The 21620-nt window shown below is 36.8% G+C and overlaps 1 protein-coding gene across 1 annotated transcript; it reads left to right on the top strand.

Annotated features, from left to right (window-relative positions):
- The first annotated feature begins 422 nt into the window (after window positions 1-422).
- Window positions 423-9106, top strand: LOC139738507 (uncharacterized). Its single transcript, XM_071649133.1, has 4 exons — window positions 423-1214; window positions 1981-2183; window positions 3150-3494; window positions 9045-9106. Exons 1-4 carry the CDS (start codon window positions 562-564, stop codon window positions 9104-9106), a joined length of 1263 nt encoding a protein of 420 aa, XP_071505234.1. The 5' UTR covers window positions 423-561.
- The last annotated feature ends 12514 nt before the right edge of the window (window positions 9107-21620 follow it).

Raw genomic sequence — 21620 nt, forward strand, 5'->3', positions numbered from 1 at the left:
CACCACGTCCACAACCGAACCAAGGATGTCAAGACAAAACAGTCAAGATATCATAGCACAACTAAGAGCGAACCACGGAATCTATGGGCAAACGCGCACTAGTAGTTCCATACCTCAAGATCTGTATTGCATTCGTCTCCTGTAAACGAGTTGCGCGGTATTATCCAGACTGATGCCATTTTCAGACACTTTGTCACGGAACACTTCACGACAAGTTCTACTAACTACTGTAGTAAATCGTGATGTGTTTGTTCATTTGTTTGTTTAAGAACGACTTTTAACTGTAATTTTCATCAACATAGTGATTACTAGCAATGAATGTGAGATAGGCTCAAATTAATCTGAAGTGACTAATTTCTACGGGGAAAGAATGTATTGAGTACGATACCGTGGTATATTCGTATAAGCCGATTCGCAATCTCGGCGCGCATTGCATTGTGGGTTTATGTCAAAGGTCATTGGAGATAAACAAACTTATAATAATCGTAGTCTGCACTTGAATCGTACGTGTGTACAGTGACGATTAGAATTCAGAAATGAATATTTAACTATTTATCGAAAATGGAGGCAAATGGGACGGAAAATGAACGTCAGCTAACCTTGGAAGAAATCAAATTTTGGAAAGTGGACGCTTTAAAGGATTTTCTTCGCATAAGAGGACTAAAAACGACGGGTTTGAAAGCGGAGCTGCAAGCGTTAGTCTACAGCGCAGTGCGATTTGGATACAGTGTGAAACCAAGCGAAGTTGAAGAAGAACGATCGCGGTCAAAACAGTATGCAGAATTGTTGTTCATAAACGGAAAACAAATTCCAGATCCGTTGGCGGACCTGAAAGATGACTGGTTGCCAGAAAAAGAAGGAGTGAAGTTTTGGCCACCCGTTAGTTATTTTGAAATAGCCGAGTGGTTGTTAAGCGAGGCGCCCTGCCCCAGTGAAGCAAGTAAGATGGAACGGAAATCGCGTGGTACTAGACCAAAAACGTTGCAAGAAAGATTACTCTCAGACTACAAAGAGGGAAAGGCCTTCTCTTACTTCAACAGCAAGTGGCTCCACGAAATATTCTACCACCCAATTTCAGCGGAAAGTGAAGTTTCTGTGTTGAAAGCACAATGTACTCCCTCATTGGCAGTAAAAAACATACCTCACAGCGTGTGGGTTGCCATTGACAAGTCCTCCGGAAAAATCTACAGTGCCTACTGTAGTTGCTTTGCTGGGTAAGAATCACACAAATTATGCAATGATGTTGTTGCCAGATAAACTTGCACTTAGACTCTAGTAAATTGCTGAATAATAGTTAATACGAAGGTAGACTATATTGTTTGGGACTAGGTGACTTAGGTCTAGATCTATGTGCCGTACAAATGGGCATCTAAATGAACCGTTTGATTTAAAAACCCAAAATACTTACCTTGTCTCTTCTTGCGTCCAGTTGTGGAAAATTTAGGTTTTGATGAGCGCACTGTATTTTTTTCTCCTATCCAATTGAATAAGCAACTTACACACACTCCTGCAAACACCATGTAACTCTATGGCCAACACAAATTTCAGCACTGCCCTCTATCTGACAGATTGATTTATTTAATTTGGGGGGGGGGGGGGGGTCCGCCAGTGCTAATCCCTCGAGTCGAGATCTAGTATATTTTAATAAAATATGAACAAGATCAGTGATCAGCATGATGTGAAGCACATCATCAAGATATAGAGTCTACATGTAACATGTATCCAATTGAAGGAGTGGGATGAAAAAAAGGATATTTTATCACTAGGGTGTACAGGACAATATTTTCCACAAGTTCGATAATGTTCATTTCTGTCTCCAACTATAGAAACTGCATGACACGTAAATTTGCACAGCTCATACCAATGGCTCCCCGACTGGGTAAGAGTAGGATGATACCTCCGTTTTGAAGTTTAAAACTATTATTATATTGTTGTCTATATATGTTAATTACATTATGATTTGTATTCTACTTTCTACAGTCTGGGATCTTCATGCAACCATGTTGCTGCACTGGTTTTCAAGTTGGATCATGCCTTCATGACTGGAGTGTCGCAAAATCGACATCTACCATGCACATCGAAAGTCTGCAGTTGGAATGTGTACAGTGGGGGTGCAGCTGCAGTTCTTCATGGCAAGCCAGTGTGTGAGATGCAGTGGGTGAAACCAAGCTATGGAAACAAAAGTAAGCATACTTTACTTCCTATTTTCAATACCCCCCCTTTTTTTTCTTTTTTTTTTAATCATTACATTAATTCATCCATGGATTATGAGTAATGGTTAGGAGGGATGGCATATTTCCCGATCAGAATCTTATTTCCCACCTAATTGTCCGGGAAATATAAATTTCTCCCATTGACTTTCTATTGTTTGGACAGGGTTCGGGAAATATGACCAAAAGTGGAAAATATGCCAGTGCCTGATGCCTGATGGTTAGCATGATCAAGAATTGATTTAGACCCCAAATTTATGATAAAGGAGAGGAGTAATAGAAGGTAACTTTTTTGTTTAGAATTGAATTATCTTTCTCCCTCGATAAATAGGCCAATATTTTGTTATTGTACATGTATATTAAAGGCATAGTTTAACAGTTTCTAGATTTAAAAAATCTGAGCTGCATGGTCCTACATGCTATCAGAGTATGTGATGGGGTGTAAAAATGCACCTGTGAAAAAATTAGGCTTCAATGTTATTATTTAGTGCTTCAAAAGAGTGAAAACCTAAAAGATCACCCCATAGACTACAGTACTGGAGTTATTATAGCTAGCGATAATAACTACAACTTTCATAGATATCTTGATAATGACTGGTTTTCTTTCATTATTTTTGCATTCTTGGCTGTTTTTTCATCCATCTGAACATGATTAGAGAGGTCAGGCTACACAGTTTTAGAATTTTTTAAATCGATCAGTTACGATGTTAAACAGTGGCTTTAAGCCGTGTGTTTTATCAAAAGAATTGGAAAACAAAAAACTACAATAAAGTATGAATCTAGGATGTAAATTTTTACTACTTGTTTAATAACTTCTGATATTTAATGAACTTTAAAAAAGTATATTTAGGTTGAAAGGCCTCTGAAGGAAATTATCAAAATTATTTATTATGTATTTTGGGGTTCAATGTTGATTCCATATTTTTTTCTCTAATACAGGGAAACGCAAACAGCCAGTCAACACAGCAGTAAAGAGGCTATTCAACCCAATGGGAAGCAAGGCAATACCACCAGCAAGACAACTTGCGAATGCCATGTACCCAACTTGTGAGAGATCAACAGTATTTAAGTATTTACAGGATGAAGAAAGCCACAATGTGTCACCATCTGTGAACTACTCTCCTGAAGTAGACTTCAATCTGGGACAAGAGGTAGAAGTTGAAACAAAGAATTCAGTCGATCCCGACTGTCTGACAACTTTAGGTGGCAGGTATGAGACTGTAGAGTCGTTCCTGAATGGTTTGCCTACGTGTGGGCAAGTCCAAGATAAGGTCCCCTCAGAAGGCAAAATTTCATCTTTGCTCAATATTGACATGTTTGGTATCATTTTGAAGCTTATGAGTTGAAGTTTTGATTTCCATGGAGGAAAAAATTATATTACGTAAATTTATGCAAATTTCAAGGGCTTCATTTGCATAAATGTGAAACACAGCGTTACGTATGGGACATTTATAAAAATTCATATTAATTCAAAGGAAAGCAAATGATATTTGATTAATATGTGGACATAAGAAGTTCATCAAATAGTTTAACTTGGTATGAAAATTTAGGGATTATGCAAATGATTATGCAAATTAGCTCGTGTCCTATCATGAGATGTCCCATACGTAACAAATTGAGGTCATTCTTTTAAGTTTTTTCTGAAATTGCTAAGGTTATATTAATGCCCTTTTGGAAAGTTCTAATTTATTGTTTAGAGAAATTAAATACCATAGAAAAAAGAAAAAACAGTAAAAGGAATATTTTTTATGAGGCATTGAAATAATGTTACGTATGGGACAAATGCGTTACGTATGAGACATCCTCATACATAATGCATGTGAATGCACGTAGCTAGCTGGGAAAGTCTCTCAGTACACAAATGGTCAATCATCCTGAAGAAAGCATCCCAACATTGTAGCTACTTTTTGAGTTATAGACACTTCAAACAAAACATGTACTTGACTGAACAATTTTCAGAAAGGGGGAGGGGAAAATGGCAAAATACACAATGAAAAATCAGCATTAAAGGGATGGTATAGCTTTCTGCAGAAATGGGGATTCAGTTTTCAACATTTAATGAGATGATTAGAAACCAGTTATATGAATTACTAAAGAGCATACAATCCTAAGACTAGAGGAATTCAAAGTTTAGTGATGGAGATCCAATTTGAAATGGTTGTGATATAAATATTTAAAAAAATATAAAGTAAAATGATTTTTGTTTTTATTGCAAGTGATACACAAATTTTCCTTATTCAGGTTTCAATAATAGCCACGACAAAATTCATGGGTATACATACTGAGGTGTGACTCGAATCAATGACCTGACTGCTAGACAGACATATCTACTCGATCACTGGGGTTCCACGCAGCAGGTATTGCTTATTTATAAAAATTAATATTTCTTGTGTCAAGTTGTTTTTTATTGAAACGAAATGGCAAACTGCCCTTCATCAATGGAAGTAAACACTTGAAACTATTCAATTTTTCAGTAGTAACTATCCTGATAAAAATAGGGAATACATACATGTACTCAGGTTGGTCATAAAAATATAGAATATGACTAAATATGATTATGATGGTAAATATTTGGGGAATATTGTTCCCTTGTCAATCTGGATCAGTATTTGAGTAGTTTCAACAGATTCAATTTCAATAATTATGCAAAAATTTGCTTATGGGTATTTTGCAAAATTCCTTTGCAAAATACCCATAAAAATGTCTCTCCACACACTAAACGAATGGGGGACAAAGGGCATGCATACTCAGGTTGGTCATAAAAATATAAAAATATGATTGAATATGATTAGGATGGTGAATATTTGGGGAATACTGTTTCCTTGACAATCTGGATCAGTATTTGAGTAGTTTCAACTGATTTTACTTCAATAATTATGCAAAATACCCATTAACATGGTTCTTCACACACTAAATGAATGGGGGACAAACTGTCCCATACGTAACTGTCCCATACGTAACACGTCATGTCTGTCTTTAATTAGAACCTGTAATTAGAGCTTTTTGCCTAATGACACGAAACTTACCTGTGATAATCTTGAGTGTTGTGACTTTCATCACAGTGAGTTACAAGTTGTAGAATGAAATACTTTCAGAGAGTTTTGAGGTTGAAAAAAATGTTCAAAAAAACAAAATTTTTCTGGTCCCATACGTAACGGCACATATTTTCTCTTCTAGAATATAATTGTGAAGGTCATTTTTCTCCATTTTTTGCATGATTATACTTCTCCTAGATATCAATCACCATGATAAAGTTTAATATGATCAAAAGCCATTAACACTATTTTTCAGGTCATAAAAGTCTCTGAATGTCCCATACGTAACGCGCATGTTATCTTGGACTTGCCCGTATACACAGGAGGAAGTTAATGTCGTGGAAGAACATACAAGAGGCCAAGCAGAAAATATACAGTGGGCAAAATTTCGTGCAGGAATGATAACAGCATCTAACTTGAAATCAGCCATTACAAGGCAAGCTACGCTCGATGATCCATGTTCTTCCAAAAGTCAGGACACAAAACCTATCATAGAAAGACTGATGGGTCGTTCTACTATTGATCGAAATTTACCGAATCTGAAGTATGGACGGATAATGGAGCCAATCGCAAGGAATGCATATGAAACAATCCAAAAAGAAAATGGCCACCAAAGTGTACAGGTAAAGGAGTGTGGTCTATTCGTCCATCCAATCAAGGTGTTTCTTGGAGCTTCACCTGATGGATTGGTTTCTTGTAAGTGCTGTGATGAGCCTGGAGTCCTAGAGATAAAGTGTCCTCGGACCATTGCCTTTGAGGAACCAACAGCTGAGAATCTCGACTATCTCACCATGGTAGATGGAGAAACAAAACTGAAAAACAATCACCAGTACTATTATCAAGTTCAGTGCCAAATGGGGATCACTGGACGCACGTGGTGTGACTTCTTTGTATACACCCAATCAGGATTCCATCTAGAGCGCATTTTTTTTAATAGAGAAATGTGGAACAAAGCGATGGATGTGGCCGAGAAATTCTTCTGCCAACACATTGCCCCTGAACTTGTCAGTAAAAGCCATGAACCGTAGCATAGTGTGTGCAGCAACTGTATTGAATATTGACAGTACTATGAATGGAATATAACTTAAAATATCTGGAAAATATTTATCATTCACACTACCTTTTACCCCTTAACTCTTTATGCGTTACTTTAAGATTACTTAAAGAGTGATATCCAAGAAAATGAACTTAAATACTTTTCTGAGCACATTAACCCTCTCAGTACCAGACCTTGCAAACTCCATTGACTTACTAGACATCTACATGCCTATGGTAATGAGAGGGTTAATAGTGCATTGAATTGGTCCCCCAACAGACCCAGCACCTTGGGAGAAAGGTATTGATTTTTTCGATTGTTCATTCCCAGAACAATGAGCAGTACTTCCTGCCTTTGAATTTCATGACAATTGTGCAAAATTGCGAACGTAACGCATAAAGGGTTAATGGCAGACAGAGACATTTGCAGCCTAAAATGTGAGATTTCTTCGGTTATTTATGTCTTTCACATAAAGCAGTTATCAATCTAGAACCTTGAATTAGTACTTTGTAATATTTTGTCTGAGCTAGTTCAAGGGGACATGACAAAGTCTCATCATTTTAAATTTTATCTGGTTAAAATGTATATTGCGATATCAGGCGACACTAGTTGATTAGTTTTCATACTTTACAAATATTGTATTAAAGGTATGATTCTAAGATTTCACACACATTTTGAGAAGAGTTAACATTTATTCATGCAAAGTTTTGTGACTTTTCAAGGTGTATGAACATATCAGGTTTTAGGCTGCAAATGTCTCTATCTTTAAGATATTTTTGCTAGTATCATTAATTTTCTGATTTTATTCATAGATGAAATGAAAAGATACGTGAACTTGAAATATCGAGGTAATTTTATTGGTCGTAAGCATATTGTGAGTTTGCACTGTTCAAGGAAACAAAAATCGTCATTGCTATACCTGCTACTACATGTACATGTACTTACATACATGTACATGTACATCACTGGGAAATACCTGTGCCTTGCCTAAATGACTGCATACAGATTCACACTCTTTTCTCATAGATTATTAATATCAAAATGCAATTATGCTTGCCATTTTTTATGCTTCAAGAGTTATTCACAATGACCCTGATGAGAACGATGTATTTGCTTTAATATGGAATTTAATAGACGCTAGTCTGAGATATGGAATTTAAGAGATGCTACTCCGAATCTTCACACAACTCGAATAATCGTATAAGTCAAAGAAAAATTCTGGTTCAGATAGGTGTAAACCAGTATTTATTTTATTGTGTAAAGCAACATTTGTGAAAGGATTTTTTTCTTGTTCATTTGTATTCAATTTCAGCGAGGTTGACTGCACGTATTCGTGTACTGTTCTACCTCTCCCCCCCCCCCCACCTCCCCCTTTTCTCACTTTTTTTTAGTGCTCTCTCAATCTCTCTCATGCATTCTTCACCCTCTCAACCCTTTCACTCTATTACTGCAGGCAGCTACTTATGACTTTAAAAGATAACTTGTGTAAGTACAGCACATAAGAATTTGAAGACTCAAATACAGGTGCATATTCATTACATGCATCTTTCTCTTTTAATGACATGGCCATATTAAAAAAAACATCTTTCAAATAGTTCTTTACATTCAAATTCATCATTCATGTAACCATTTTTAAAGGGAATTACTCAATGTGCAAGCACAAGTGATGGTGGGATAAACGTGACAAAACAAGTAGACTGGGAAAATCATGAGTGATCTATGAGGTTACATGTACATGTAATTTCTCTGCATTCTTGATAGCTGTTTCAATACAATGTCAGTATTACACCTACATGTACATGTAGGTAAATGTGTGTGTATTCTTCATTCTTAATTTATTTCCATCCAGTATCAGTACTAGACCTGTGTGCTCCCTAGATATAATTAAAGCAACAAACTTTAATGTACAAGACTAGTAGCCTGTAACAAAGTTTAAAACCTTTAAAATGATGGTAAAGGTTATCAGGTTTTTCATCAAATTGTAACTAAAGCCCACCGCGTACTATTGCCAAGATTCACCGGTCTTAAGACCAGAAGTGTGACGTCACAACCTTGTCAGTCTCCAGTCTTAAGACTCGGTCTTAAGACCAGTCTTAAGGATTTGACATGTCAAATTTTTTAAGACTGGCCATTGACCCACTGTGCAGAAAATGTATGCAATTTCATGTTACTTCATGGCTGAAGACCATCGTGTAGTGTTCAGCGGGCATTAAGGTTATGTGTTTTACTAAATTTTATCGGGTGTACTTATGTATACAGAAAAAGATCTACCTCCTCAATGTCTGAGCTTCAATGCATTGAAGACTGGCTCACTTCTAATAAAACAAAACACCTGAACATGTAACTGAATTACATTTTGTTTCATTTGTATAAATTTCTGTACAGACTCTCAGTAGTCATGGAATCACAAGATACATACATGTATTACCAAGTGCGGACCTAGAGCCAAAGATTATAATCATTATACAGGGAAACCCCGTTATAACGAGGTCCAAGGGACCGCCAATTTTTCCTCGTTATAACCGGTACCTCGTTATAAACGTATGCATTTTTGTACCATTTTGATATGTGCAAATGAAAATGGGACCAGTAAAATCTCCTCGTTGAAAGCGATATCTCGCTATATCCGAGCTCGTTATAACGGGGTTTCCCTGTATACTGACATATAATGTACAATTAAGCCCCCCTCTTCCCCGTAGAACCGCGCCTGAATATTACAATAATTTTCAAACAAGTGTTCAGCATTACTCCCACGTGCCGAAGATTGTGACTTGGCCTTGAACCAGAACAGCCTGGTGGGCAAGTTCCTGCCCTGCATGCAGTAGATGGCAGGTTTGAATCCCACTTCCAGTTTTTTTGTGACTTGGTGACTTGCGATATTCATTACAGATCGAACATGCGACCTTCACCACATGAGAGTAATGCCGAAATTTGTTTAACAAATTACAGTTCACTCCTATTAAAGCTTCTTTATTTACTATACAGGGCGGCCCAGAAAAAAACGGCCTAACCTATTTTCCACGGATTGTTTTTGCAATGAATGGTATCAGTGGATAAGGTAACATCTGATTAGAAAAGTGACACCAAGATGAGCAAATTTGGTTGAGTAGTTTTCATTTTCTAGTACATTTTGTCAGGTAATGTCGAGCCCTAAAAATTTTCTCGTCGGCTAACCCTAAACTGAAAATAGTGGATATTTGAGCGTACCACAGTTGTTTAGGGTAATCTGATTCAGTTGATAAATTGTATTGACTAGAGACTACTCGTAAGAATTGATCAACTTAATCTGATTACTCTTTCTAGCTGTGGTACGCCCGGATTTCCACCATTTTCAGTTCAGGGGTAGCCGACAAGAGAACAATTCTAAGGCGTGACTTTGCCCCACACAATGTACTATTAAATGAAAACTGCTGAACCAAATTTTCTGATCTTGGTGTCATTTTTCTCAGAAGACGTTACCTCATCCACTGATACCATTCATTGCAAAAACAATCCGTGGGAAATAGGTTAGGCCATTTTTTCTGGGCCACCCTGTATAACAATTGGTCAAAGTTAAATGATAAACACATTAGAAACCATTTAGCACCTAAAAGCAATGTTAGGTGCATTACATCAACAGCACCTAAGACAATGTGAGATGAAATTTAGAATGGATTGAGCATTGATTCTATTACACAAGCCAGGATTTGGAATGAGTGGGGGCACAAAGAGCAAATATAAAATTGGCACAAAATGACAATTAGATTTAGCTATATTAGTGTACACATTCAATGTTTTGGTGAATTCAAAAATTTTTTACTTGATCTACAGAAAGTGCTGGATTTTGTCCCAAAACACAATTAAACCTACTAGTACTTGCAATCATTTTGTACAACATATTTTCATTTATAATTATGACAAATGGCAAAATATCACTATAGGACCCTACATGTAGTACATACAATACCTATATGGGAACAATTCAATATTTCCAAAGTTTTCGGTATTTTCTTTTGAAAATGATTTAACAAAGCATTAAAATTATTCACCCAGCACCACAAAATAGCACATTTATAAAAAAATTTGATTTCATTCAATTTTTGCAATTTACCATAACTATCTTGTGGCTTAAAATTACAGAGGGAGCGCGCATCAACTTTGTCCCCTGCCTGGATCCACCACTGTGTTGTTTTGCTGTCTCTTTCAAAGCACGAGAGGGGGGAAAAGGATATGAAAGAAAATATTTTCGAAGAAATACTTTGTAGTATATGTAATTTTTTTTTTTTAAGTACAAAAGCAGTAAGACATCACTTTGAAGAATTGAAACTTTACTCTGTTTTGGATATATATGTACATCTTTTCCATTACAATTTTTTTTCAGTTATTTGACCTCACAAAAATATTTTGAATCATAGTCATGACATAAAACTACCACAAAAGTTTGTAGTCCACCTGAACATCACTTAATAAGATCTGGTTGCAGATTAACTAGAGCTGCACATACAATCAATATATCATCTGCGCTGGGTACAAGTGTGAGAGGCATTGTGTTGTTTAAGATTTTAAAATCTTTCAAACGATTAATTGCTCTCTCCACATGAATTCTAAGATTGGCAATAACTTTTGTCTTTTGCACTTTACTCCTTGTCATCTGACGCTTGCCTTGTGCAGCTGGTGGTATTTCAAGCGTAGCATGGTGCAAGAGTAATTCTTCCTGTATTGGAAATCCCCTATCGGCCATTACAACATCATTTGGGTCTAGGAGGCTTAGAAACCCACTTTCTCTGAAGATTGCAACATCAGATGCTCTTCCTCCGTAGGCTTTTGACAAGAAGGAAATATGCCCATTTGGCGTGATCCCAACTAATACTTTAATGGTATTATGTTTCTTATAATCTGACCAAGTTGATGCCTGCAGGTCAAGTGATCGTGGCCTCTCAATGAATATTTCCGTGCAGTCAATTATGGATCTAATGTTCCGGCAGTGCTTCCTAAATTGTATGGGCATATTAAGAGAGATGGATGATCTGTTTGGCCACACAATCAGAGGTTTTAGGGTCATTGCAAGGAACCTTAACCAAGTTGTAATTATCTGGGAGCATGTGCTGGATACAATTCCAAACAGCAATGCTAGAAACTGGACAGTCAAGTCTAATCGAAGACGCATCAGAACAAGTAGAAATTCATCCTTGAGTTGCAATTTTCTCCTTGGACCAGATTTCTTTGGGGTACCCTTGAATGGACGGCCTTTCCTGCTACATTTAGCACTCTTCCAGTAGCTCATTGTCTTTGCATGAGGCTCTACAAATTTGTACATGTCCTCAAATGCTTGTTTGGAGCTGATACCTGTACAATGGTTAACATCTTTGTCAGTACTTATGTTCTCTGCACATATAAGTTTCTTTCTGCAGCTCTTTGGTCCTTTGTTTTCAGTTTGTCTTGAAATTAATTTGTGTTGTAACTCCTTGACTCTGTGTTCAAGAGAAATAATTTTTGCCTGTTTTTGGATGCAGCCTACACAATCACAACTAGGCTTGCAATCACACTTGTAAGTGTACCTGTGATCCTCTTCAACCTTCACTGAAGCAGCCATGCCAATAGATGGACTTGGTGTTGAAGATGTAGTGGGAGTACGGCAAACTCTTTTCCTAGATTTGGTTGGCTCTTCACGATCTCTTGGTGGTGCACGCTTTGGTGCTATTTGCGGTGAAAGTTTGTATCCAAGATGAAGTACAGGATCAGGATGCGCCAAGGTTGGTTTCCCATCCGGGAAATGTTTCGAACACACTCTATCATGAGGTTTGTTTATCCAGTTTTTACCAGTTGATTGATCCTTTTGGTTCATAAGCTTATTCCATCGCCTTCTGCCATCTTGATCTTGCTTCTCAGTGGGAAATGGGAAGAGATGAAATGGAGGATCACAATCACAACACCCTAGTCCATTGAAAGTTTGATGCTTGGAGCATTTTCCCTGCTTCCACTTATCCAGCTGATAAGATCCATTGCTACAGCCGACAACTGCACACAGCTTCATGGTGATTCGAGCTGAAGTGGAAGAAAAGGAAACAAAATAATTTACGATACTATCTATCCAAACCATCTTTATGTGTAAAAACTAAAATGTGCTGGCTCTACTGCCCAGCACACAAAAGTAGGCATAATTAATCATCTTCTAGGCCCAACTGAATTAATGCATAGCTAGTTGGGCATTGAACATGAAAGAAATATAACGATACACAAAAAAATATATAGCAATATAGACCAACATGTAAGGATTTTCGATAGTTACACCGGAAAGGGTTCTGTCAATTAAAAAAAAAATGAAGGAAGCAAAGACCAAAAAGTAGGTTGCATAAAGAAACAGTGCACAGTACCATGCCGGTGCTTGTCAAATCCACCACCACCATCCTGCGGAGAAGTTAGAACAATTGGAATTGTGAACCAAATCGACTGCTCCCCGCAGAATGGGGGAATCAGGCACTGTGCATGGTTATGCAATATTACTTGCAAGCCTCTTTCATGCTCTGACGCTAGACATAGATCTGATGACTCACTCTCCACAAATGTAAACAAGATGCTAAGACATACACGCACACCGTACACAATATTAAACATAACAACTTTACACTCACACCTTCAACATCTTTCTCACAGTGACAAAAAAATGTGCTCTCTCATCCAAAGACTCCCATTTAATTAAGGTTTTACAATAACATGTCATACTCATACTATAGGCTGAGTTTACACGTAGATCTATAGTCTTCTCTAGACCACTTCTACAAGTACAAGGTCAAATTACAAGTAATATGACCTTATACGGGCACGAACGTAAAATACAGTGGCATTTGTTTGAGTGCACACTCGTGTACAAAAGTCCCAAAACCGTACGGGATCATTTTGGTGACTATGGAATTAAAGTAGGTATAATTTTTTTTTCTTTTAACATTTGGATGTTACTGTTAGCTTATGTTTTCAGCACTTTCTGGATGTTTGATATTGATGTAAACTAACAATGAATTTGAATTTGCAAAAAGTAATTTAAAAGAGTAAATATTTGAAGCAAATATTCATGAAGAAAAGGTGGTGTCATTTACCATTACTGGGTATAGTAAGTGGTCTATGAGTGCTCTAGACCTAACAGTCTACATAACAATCAAATCGACAGAATTCAGAATTCAAACATAAGAGTATTTTTGTCAAAAATCCAATTAATGCAATCTCAAACATCAGTTCCTGGCCTGTACGTAACCATGAATAAATATTGCACCTGAAAACATATTCAACATTAGGCCTAGAAATCTATGCCATTTATAGAAGTTAGAACCTCATTCTTAACAACACTAACAGTCCCATCCATTATCTTTAATATGTGATGTTTTGTCTGAAAGCCACGTTATCCGGCCTACCTGTCCTAGCCTGGACCTAGCCCCGGGGACCGCGCCGCTTCGTGCGACGGCTGTCGCAGTTAGCCTGGACCTAGTCTAAAACTGACTATGATTGAAGATCGTCTAAAATCTCACAACGCAAAAAAATAAAAAAAATAAAAAAAATAAAAAAAAAATACATGATTCATTAATATAGGAATATATAGATAAACAGATTATCAAAGGCCTAGAGTCAAGATTCACAGAATGTCGGCAAAAATTACCGTTCGTTGGTCCGCCAACATCCACAATGCATTCACGAATCACCTGTCGATTCGATCGCCCGGCCCGAGCCGCGCACGCATTGACTGTTTGGTTAATTTATCTCCAAACCCGATTTTCTCGCGCATGCGCAGTTACAACTGCGAAAAGGCTTATACGGGTGCTGTTCGTTATTCTGAAGGTTCGTTATTCCGATCGAAGGTTCGAATCCGAAACACACACCTAGAGGTTCTTACTAGTAATCTGAAAATGAAAAAGGGTTCGTTAATCCGAACATTTGTGGCGTTATTCCGAAGGTCCGTTAATCCGAAAATGAAATAGGGTTCGCTATTCCGAAGGCTCGTTTATCCGAAAATGAAATAGGGTTCGTTATTCCGAAGGGTCGTTGATCCGAAGTGATATAGGGTCCAAAGGAACCTTCGGAACAATGAGCTTTGTTTCATTTTCGGATTAACGAACCTTCGGAATAACAAACCTTATTTCATTTTCGGATTAATGAACCTTCGGAATAACAAACCTCGTCACATTTTCGGATTAACGAACCTTCGGAATAACGAACCTTCGGACTAAAGAACCTTCGGAATAACAACCTTCGGAATGACGAGCTGTAACCGAGTATACACAGACTAAAAGTAAAAAGAAGGAGAAGAAGAAAAGTAAAAGTAAAATAAAAAGCAATTAAAGTACAATGTAGAATCAATTGGAATTGTAAAAATTATGTCATTCATTTGTATGGGCAAGCGAAGTTGTGTGTAATGAAAGACAACTGAAAATCACCAGCGTTTTCATGCAACAGTGGAGTTTGCCAAGGTGAAAACTTATCCCCAATACTCTGCAATATTTTTAAATGACTACCGGTAACCGGTTTGGGTAAGCAAATTTTTAGTGAAAAGTAAACAGGGGTAGAAGCTCTTTAAAAAAAAAAAAGAAAGGTGTTGTGAATCACAATGAAATTAAATATTTATGAATTTGAAACTGTGTACTCTGTTATACATGTATATGCAGATAATGCCCTAATTTTTCTGAATCTGCATGCAAACTTTCAAAAATGCATTAAATGCCCTATCCATCTACTGCTACAAATAAATGGGTAACTATGCAAAGTGATGGACTTTGAACAGAAGTGCATTAGTAGGCGTACGTACTCCTTGCTGTGTTCCATCTTGTCAGTGGACATTGAGGAATAGCGCCCTCTTAAAATGAAATTCACGGGGCTGCCAACTCTCACTCATTGAGAGTGAGACGCACTCATTTTGGTCCTTTCTCACTCTATAACTTTATTTCATTTGCATGCACTTCTATTGATATCACTCATTTTGACTCCTAAATCATAGCATTGGTCTATGGGAGTCTCTCAACTAGCTTCCAATGTTGGCAGCCCTGAATTCATCTTACAAAATCAGATTGAGCATTTGGAGTTCAGAATCTGTTCAGTATTTGTAGCCCGCCCTGAAAGTTGTTTGTCTAAATTAAAGTAGAAAATGACAGGAACGGGACATTGAAATAACTTCTGATCAAAACTACATGTGTAGGAAAGTTATCATTATTATTTTTTTAATCAACCAGGCACAAATTAACAACTTTGTAATGTAATAATCATATGAGCTCACCTTCCTATTGCTCTGTGCATATACAAATATCCATTTTCTCCTTGTTCATTATTGATGATGATGATGATGATGATGATGACATATATATATATATATATATATATATATATATATATGTATATACATACATATGATAACATTTATATGTTCATATACATATACAATGTATATACATAGGCCTAGGTGCCTACACACACACATATACTTATATATTGCAATCAGTGGTTGCATAGTAAAATATGGAGTTTGTATTGAGGGTGCACATATGATAGAAAATTTACTTGGTAGGAAAATGTCCTATTTTACAAATAGGGGCTGAGTTTGCAAGTGACATCGCAGAACTGCCAATTTGTGTTTGATCAATGACAACTTTAAAAAGTCATGACTTTCTCAGTTTTTAGCAGAATTTGATCAAACTTTCATCCTCTTGTTCTCCTCATTTTAGTGCTTCTATTAAAAATAGATAGGTTTCCAGGGTGAAGTATTGGCTGCATTTGTGTTATTCAAGCCAGTTTTTCATAATAGATTTTTCTGTTCTCTCTCTCTCTCTCTCTCTCTCTTTCAATCAGTTCATCATGCAGCCACTGATATACCGTTATGTCGCTCCCCCCCCCCATAAAAAACAAACAAACTACAATTGCAATTTCCATGATAACTTTGAAAATAAAGAATCAATCCAAATGCAATTTAAAGGTATGAAACTATAACTTATTACCTGCACCGTACAGAATCTGATTTGCTTTAGTGGTCAAAGAGAAACAAAGGTCTAGAGAGCATGTATGGAATCCCTTCCCTCCAAGTTCTGTCCACTGTGTTCACATATTAACCCGTTCCATACTGAATTCTGAAATGCCCATAGACTTTAAATATGCATGCCACCAGGTTCCTGGTATGAAACGGGTTAATACACATGACTTAGCATCCAAGTGCTATACTGGGAAGAAACGGACTCAATGTTACACATTGCTGTGTGACCACCAAATTGAATGGGGCTTTCTGCCAAATGTTGGTCAAGTTATAGTTTCATTATCTGAAACAGCACTTATATTGTTTAATCATTTTGAAAGTTATCAATGTGGAATCCAATTGCAATTTTTTTTTTCTTTTTGGGGTGGGGGGGGGGGTGGGGGACATACTGGAGAATACTGGTAGTTGCCATCACCTGAGTTCACACACACATGGCATAAGTAAAGTGAAATGAACATTAGAATGACAATTATAGTGAGATTAGACAAATGTTCAAAAGGATACAGCCAACAGAATACAATAAGTAAACTCACATGGCAACCTATGGTAATGTTTGATTTCTACAGAAGTGTCAGTCATATGTATGTGACTCAATTGATGCTTCAGGAAGCCTCCTCTCTCAATACATATCACAAATATATCCTTGCATATCAAAGTCAATCTGTCAAATACACCATATTCAATTAACTTTAGTTCTGCTTGTTTGCATGCAAAGAAAATGTGCAGCGCTCTGCATGCAGTATGTACATAATAGTTGGGGAATATAATGATTTTTATCATGTTCCATTTTGTGCCATATAAAAGGAAACTCTTCCTGCCTCTATACAGTCATGATTTACAATTTGTCTGAATGTTTAAACTTCTGGCAAACTTGTTCTTGTGCCAATGTCCTTATTCAAAGTAACATTCCCTTAACCCTAACTTACCTGGGGGGGGGGGGGGGGGGGGGGGGGGGGGGGAGGGCCATAATGGCCCCCCCCCTCGACGAATTCCGTGACCATTCCGGTGCGCAAAATTTTTTGACCGCGCGCTCGCTGACTTTTTACTTTCAGGTCTCGCGCAACTTTTGAGACCAAATTTGTCACGCCCGGGCATACCGTTCCGAAGCCACGCCCCTTCAAAAAATTTTCGTCAACCCCAAAATTGCTCAAAAACGTGATTTTGTGTACAAAGTCAATACAAATTGTGTTTTTTCAATTAATTCATATAAAGAGTCATATTTTTAATTTTCACTGCTGAAATCAATTTATTTTAGTATAATTATGCTTCAAAAAATGTGTATGACAAATTCTGCTGAAAAAAACAACAAAAACAAAAGTTCGAAAAAACAAGGAAATACATAAAAAAATTGATAAAACAATAAAAAACATAAGAAATTAATTTTGATACTGAATTTTTTTTTACACACACATGTTTGGAATGTCACTAGGAATATTCACACCAAAAATTAGCATTCCATAAGCTTTTGTAAGCCAATTACAGACGAAAATGAGGTTTTTGCTTATATTTGCATAATTAATTGATTTAAAATAGAAAATGCAAATTTTTTGAAAATTTAACTTAACAGTCTTGTAGATTACATCCGGCTTTATGTTCATGCAAAATTTTGCGGCGATCGCGTGATCAACGGCCGAGATCTGAAGGGGGGGCCATAATGCCCCCCCCCCCCCCCCAGGAATTCAAGCTCGCTAAATAGCCCAGGTAAGTTAGGGTTAAGGAATTGATTGCCTCTTCATTTCACACACACACACACACACACAAAACAACAACAACAACTAGGAATGGAATAAAAATGAAGTCAGTTTCACACATTATGAGCCATATTTGAATACTTGGTTCACTTGATATCAATATGCACATGCAAATAGCCACAACTAATAATATTGAAAGGACTTATTCTAAAATACTTCTACCATTGTTTGTTTCAGACTCTGAAATCCATACTTATCCTCAAATTTTGAAGCTAGCTTTTACTTCTTGGTAATCTTTCCTGTTTTATGTTCGACATTGTAATTGAAACAGTTGTATAAAGCTACAGTGTCTAATGGTATCAGACATGTGAATATCAAATAATTGTTTGAAGTTTAAAAAGAAGAAAACTAGATAACTAAGCACACAAAGAAAAGTAAGCAGATATATGGTAGAATAAATAGATGTATGTGCTACCGTAAAATGGAGGTGGAGAGGGATTATGTTGATGAGGCTTTGCCTTAGTCAATATTACACTGATGTGACAGCTTAAAAAAACTGTCTTGCTGTTTTTAAACATTTCTGTTGGTTTCTGATGGTTTTATTTTTGTTTTTCATATCAACTTCCTCCTCCTCCCCCTCCCCCTCTTCCCCCTACCCCCACCAAATTAAATCCTACTTTGAAAGCTGTTTGCTTAATCAAAAGAATTGCTTTAACTTAACCTTGTCTGCTCATGTTTGTTTGTACATTTACAGAATATCATATATGTAAAATATGCACTTTAGAAACTTAAGAAGAATATGCTATGAACTCTACAATTGTCTTTTTTTTCTTCTTGCTTTACACTCTGAGGCTTTGCATAATGTGGAGGGGTGCTCATGGAGAAATGACCCATTGTCAAATTACAGGAAGAGTCACTCAGGAAGCATGCATAATCAATTGTCAGTTATGAGACTTATGAGTCTGCAAGGGGTCCAAATGTTGTTGGATCTGGACTTTGAGCCATGTTATTTGATGCAAAATATGTACCATGTACAGCCAAATTCTGCAGAAATTCGTTAACTGTGTCTAGGGCTGAAATACAGAATTTGGCCGTAGAGGGTCAACTTGGATGATCAACAGATATCCAACTAGAAAAGCACTCTGAGAGGGCAGACCTCCACCAAACAGATCATTTCCACCACTGATCTTGTTCTTCCATAGAGATCAGTGATCTCCACTCATACGTATACATGATGAAAATTGCCCCTTTTCCAAAAATAGAAATCTTTTGTTTACATCATCAGCTTTCAGCTGAGTGGGGCCTTGCCAAAGCAGAGCACACACTTCAGAGTAGTGTGCGTATGCAAACCTCAAAAATACAAGCAGCTTGAACTCCCAAGTTCATTGACCCTACCTGCCAAAAGATTAAAAAAATCCTTCAAAAATTCATAAAAATTTCCAAATAACAACCTAAATTTAATCATCTGTTCCATGTGTCATGATAAAACTTTCCTGTAAGTTTCATTTAAATCTGTTAACAACTTTTTGAGTTATTTTGTACACAGACAAACAAACAAATAAACAAACAAGCTAACGCCGGCAAAAACATACTGTAAAACATGATATATTCGCGGAATGACATTTTCGCGAATTGGAGCCGACAGCCTTTTTCGTGGCATGAAATTTTCACGAATTGCCACAGGCGTTCAATGCATATAGTGTAGACAAGAACTTTCGTGGGCATTTTAATTTTGAAAATCTTGGCACTCGCGAAATTCATGAAATTAAAATGCACGCGAATATTCCTCGTTTTACAGTAACCTCCTTGGCGGAGGTAAATATACGTGTGGGTTGAGTGAATGCAACAATATTAGGAAAACATATCAGTGAAAGTTTGTGGAAAATGGGACAGCCCATTCAAAATTTGTGAATTTTTAAAGTTATAGTGCAGCCATCATTGGATGAGAAGACTACTATAGTTTGTGACATCACATACTATGAAGAACAATATGTGACCGTCCACCACAAAACAAACAAAAAGTCGCACCCCTTGATTTTATGTGAGGACTCAAAAAAGGTGAAATGGGTCAACCAAGTCAATATTCAGTTTTCCATATTTTCTGAAAGAGCAATTTTTCTTCTACATTATTCTGAAGTTTGGGATCATAGCATCAATAGGAAAGTGTGTTTTTAGCAGTTTTTCTACTACCCTTTTTGGGGAGAGTAGAATGATCAGTTATGTCTTAGAGGCCCCTTTTCATTTCTTGAAATCCTCTGCACACTCTTTACTTTCAAGTCTGATAACTTTTGAAAGGATAGTGCTACTGCTTTGGAAGTTGACACTAATCATGGACAGAATGTGTTGATAGAACATGCTCAATTTCAGATTAATCTGTTAATCCCTTCATTGTTGTTGCTCCATTGGTTTACATCCTGTGTTTTGTCCCTTTCCATGCACAGCTGGCACAGCTTGTAAAAGATCAAAGGACACCAAAACCCAAAGAGAATGTGGATTGAGTGAAAGCAGCAACATTAGTAGAACACATCAGTGAAAGTTTGAAGAAAATCGGACAATCGTTGCAAAAGTTATGAATTTTTAAAGTTTTGGTGTTGGAACCACTGGATGAGGAGACTACTAGAGGTTATGATGTCATCTGTGGACAACAATATAAAGGAAATATAGCGAGAATTCCACAAAAATTCATTTTTCATAAAAGTTTCACATTCCATCAACTTGATACTGACATATGTTAAGGGCAGAAATTATTCCCCCTGCTTTCTGAAAGCAGTTAGTCATGTGCTCTTTCATTATGCTAGAAAAGTGATTTTTTGTGGAATTCCTTTCATATTTTCTTTATATTGTTGTCCACACATGACATCATAACCTCCAGTAGTCTCCACATCCAGCAGTTCCAACACCAAAACTTTAAAAATTCATAACTTTTGCATCGATTGTCCGATTTTCCTCAAACTTTCACTGATGTGTTCTACTAATGTTGCTGCTTTCACTCAATCCACATTCCTCTTTGGGTTTTGGTTTCCTTTAAAGCGCTTGAATAGACCCTGTACTTCAGAGCCTCTTTTCTCAGTTCACACTTTTCCAGAGTGTGTGCTTTCTTTCCAGTATTTAGCTATGTAAGGGGAGTCCATTTGAATTGAGTTATACATCATTTTAAAGCTTAGAGTCAGCTCTTTCAGAATCTGCCCTTAACTAAAAAGCTGTGTGTGGCGACTTCTTGTTCGTTTTGTGGTGCAGGGTCACATATGAGGAAAAAAGATAAAGTACATTGAACATATTTCACTTTTCTACCATAATGAAAGAGTACTTGACTTACCTCTATTAGAGAGCAGAGGGCATAATATTATCCTTAACATATGTCAGTAACAAGTCAAGCGAATGTGTACTTTTCTTCATATTTTCTTTATACCGTTCTTTGCATATGATGTTACAAACCGTAGTAGTCTTCTCATGAAGTGATGGCTGCACCAAAACTTTTAAAAATTCATTAATTTTGAATGGATCGTCCAATTTTCCTCAAACTTTCACTTATGTGTCCTATTAATATTACTGCATTCACTCAATCCACATTTAAATTTTACTTTTATTCCACTTTAGGTTCAACAAATAATCAGAGTGAGTATCATAGTTTGAAATGGACTGCAAAAAAAATTGATCTACACTAGA

Source organism: Diadema antillarum, unplaced genomic scaffold (genome assembly GCF_040938485.1).
Source record: "Diadema antillarum isolate AM-2024a unplaced genomic scaffold, OU_Dant_1.0 seq00000746_RagTag, whole genome shotgun sequence".
NCBI lineage: Eukaryota > Metazoa > Echinodermata > Echinoidea > Diadematoida > Diadematidae > Diadema > Diadema antillarum.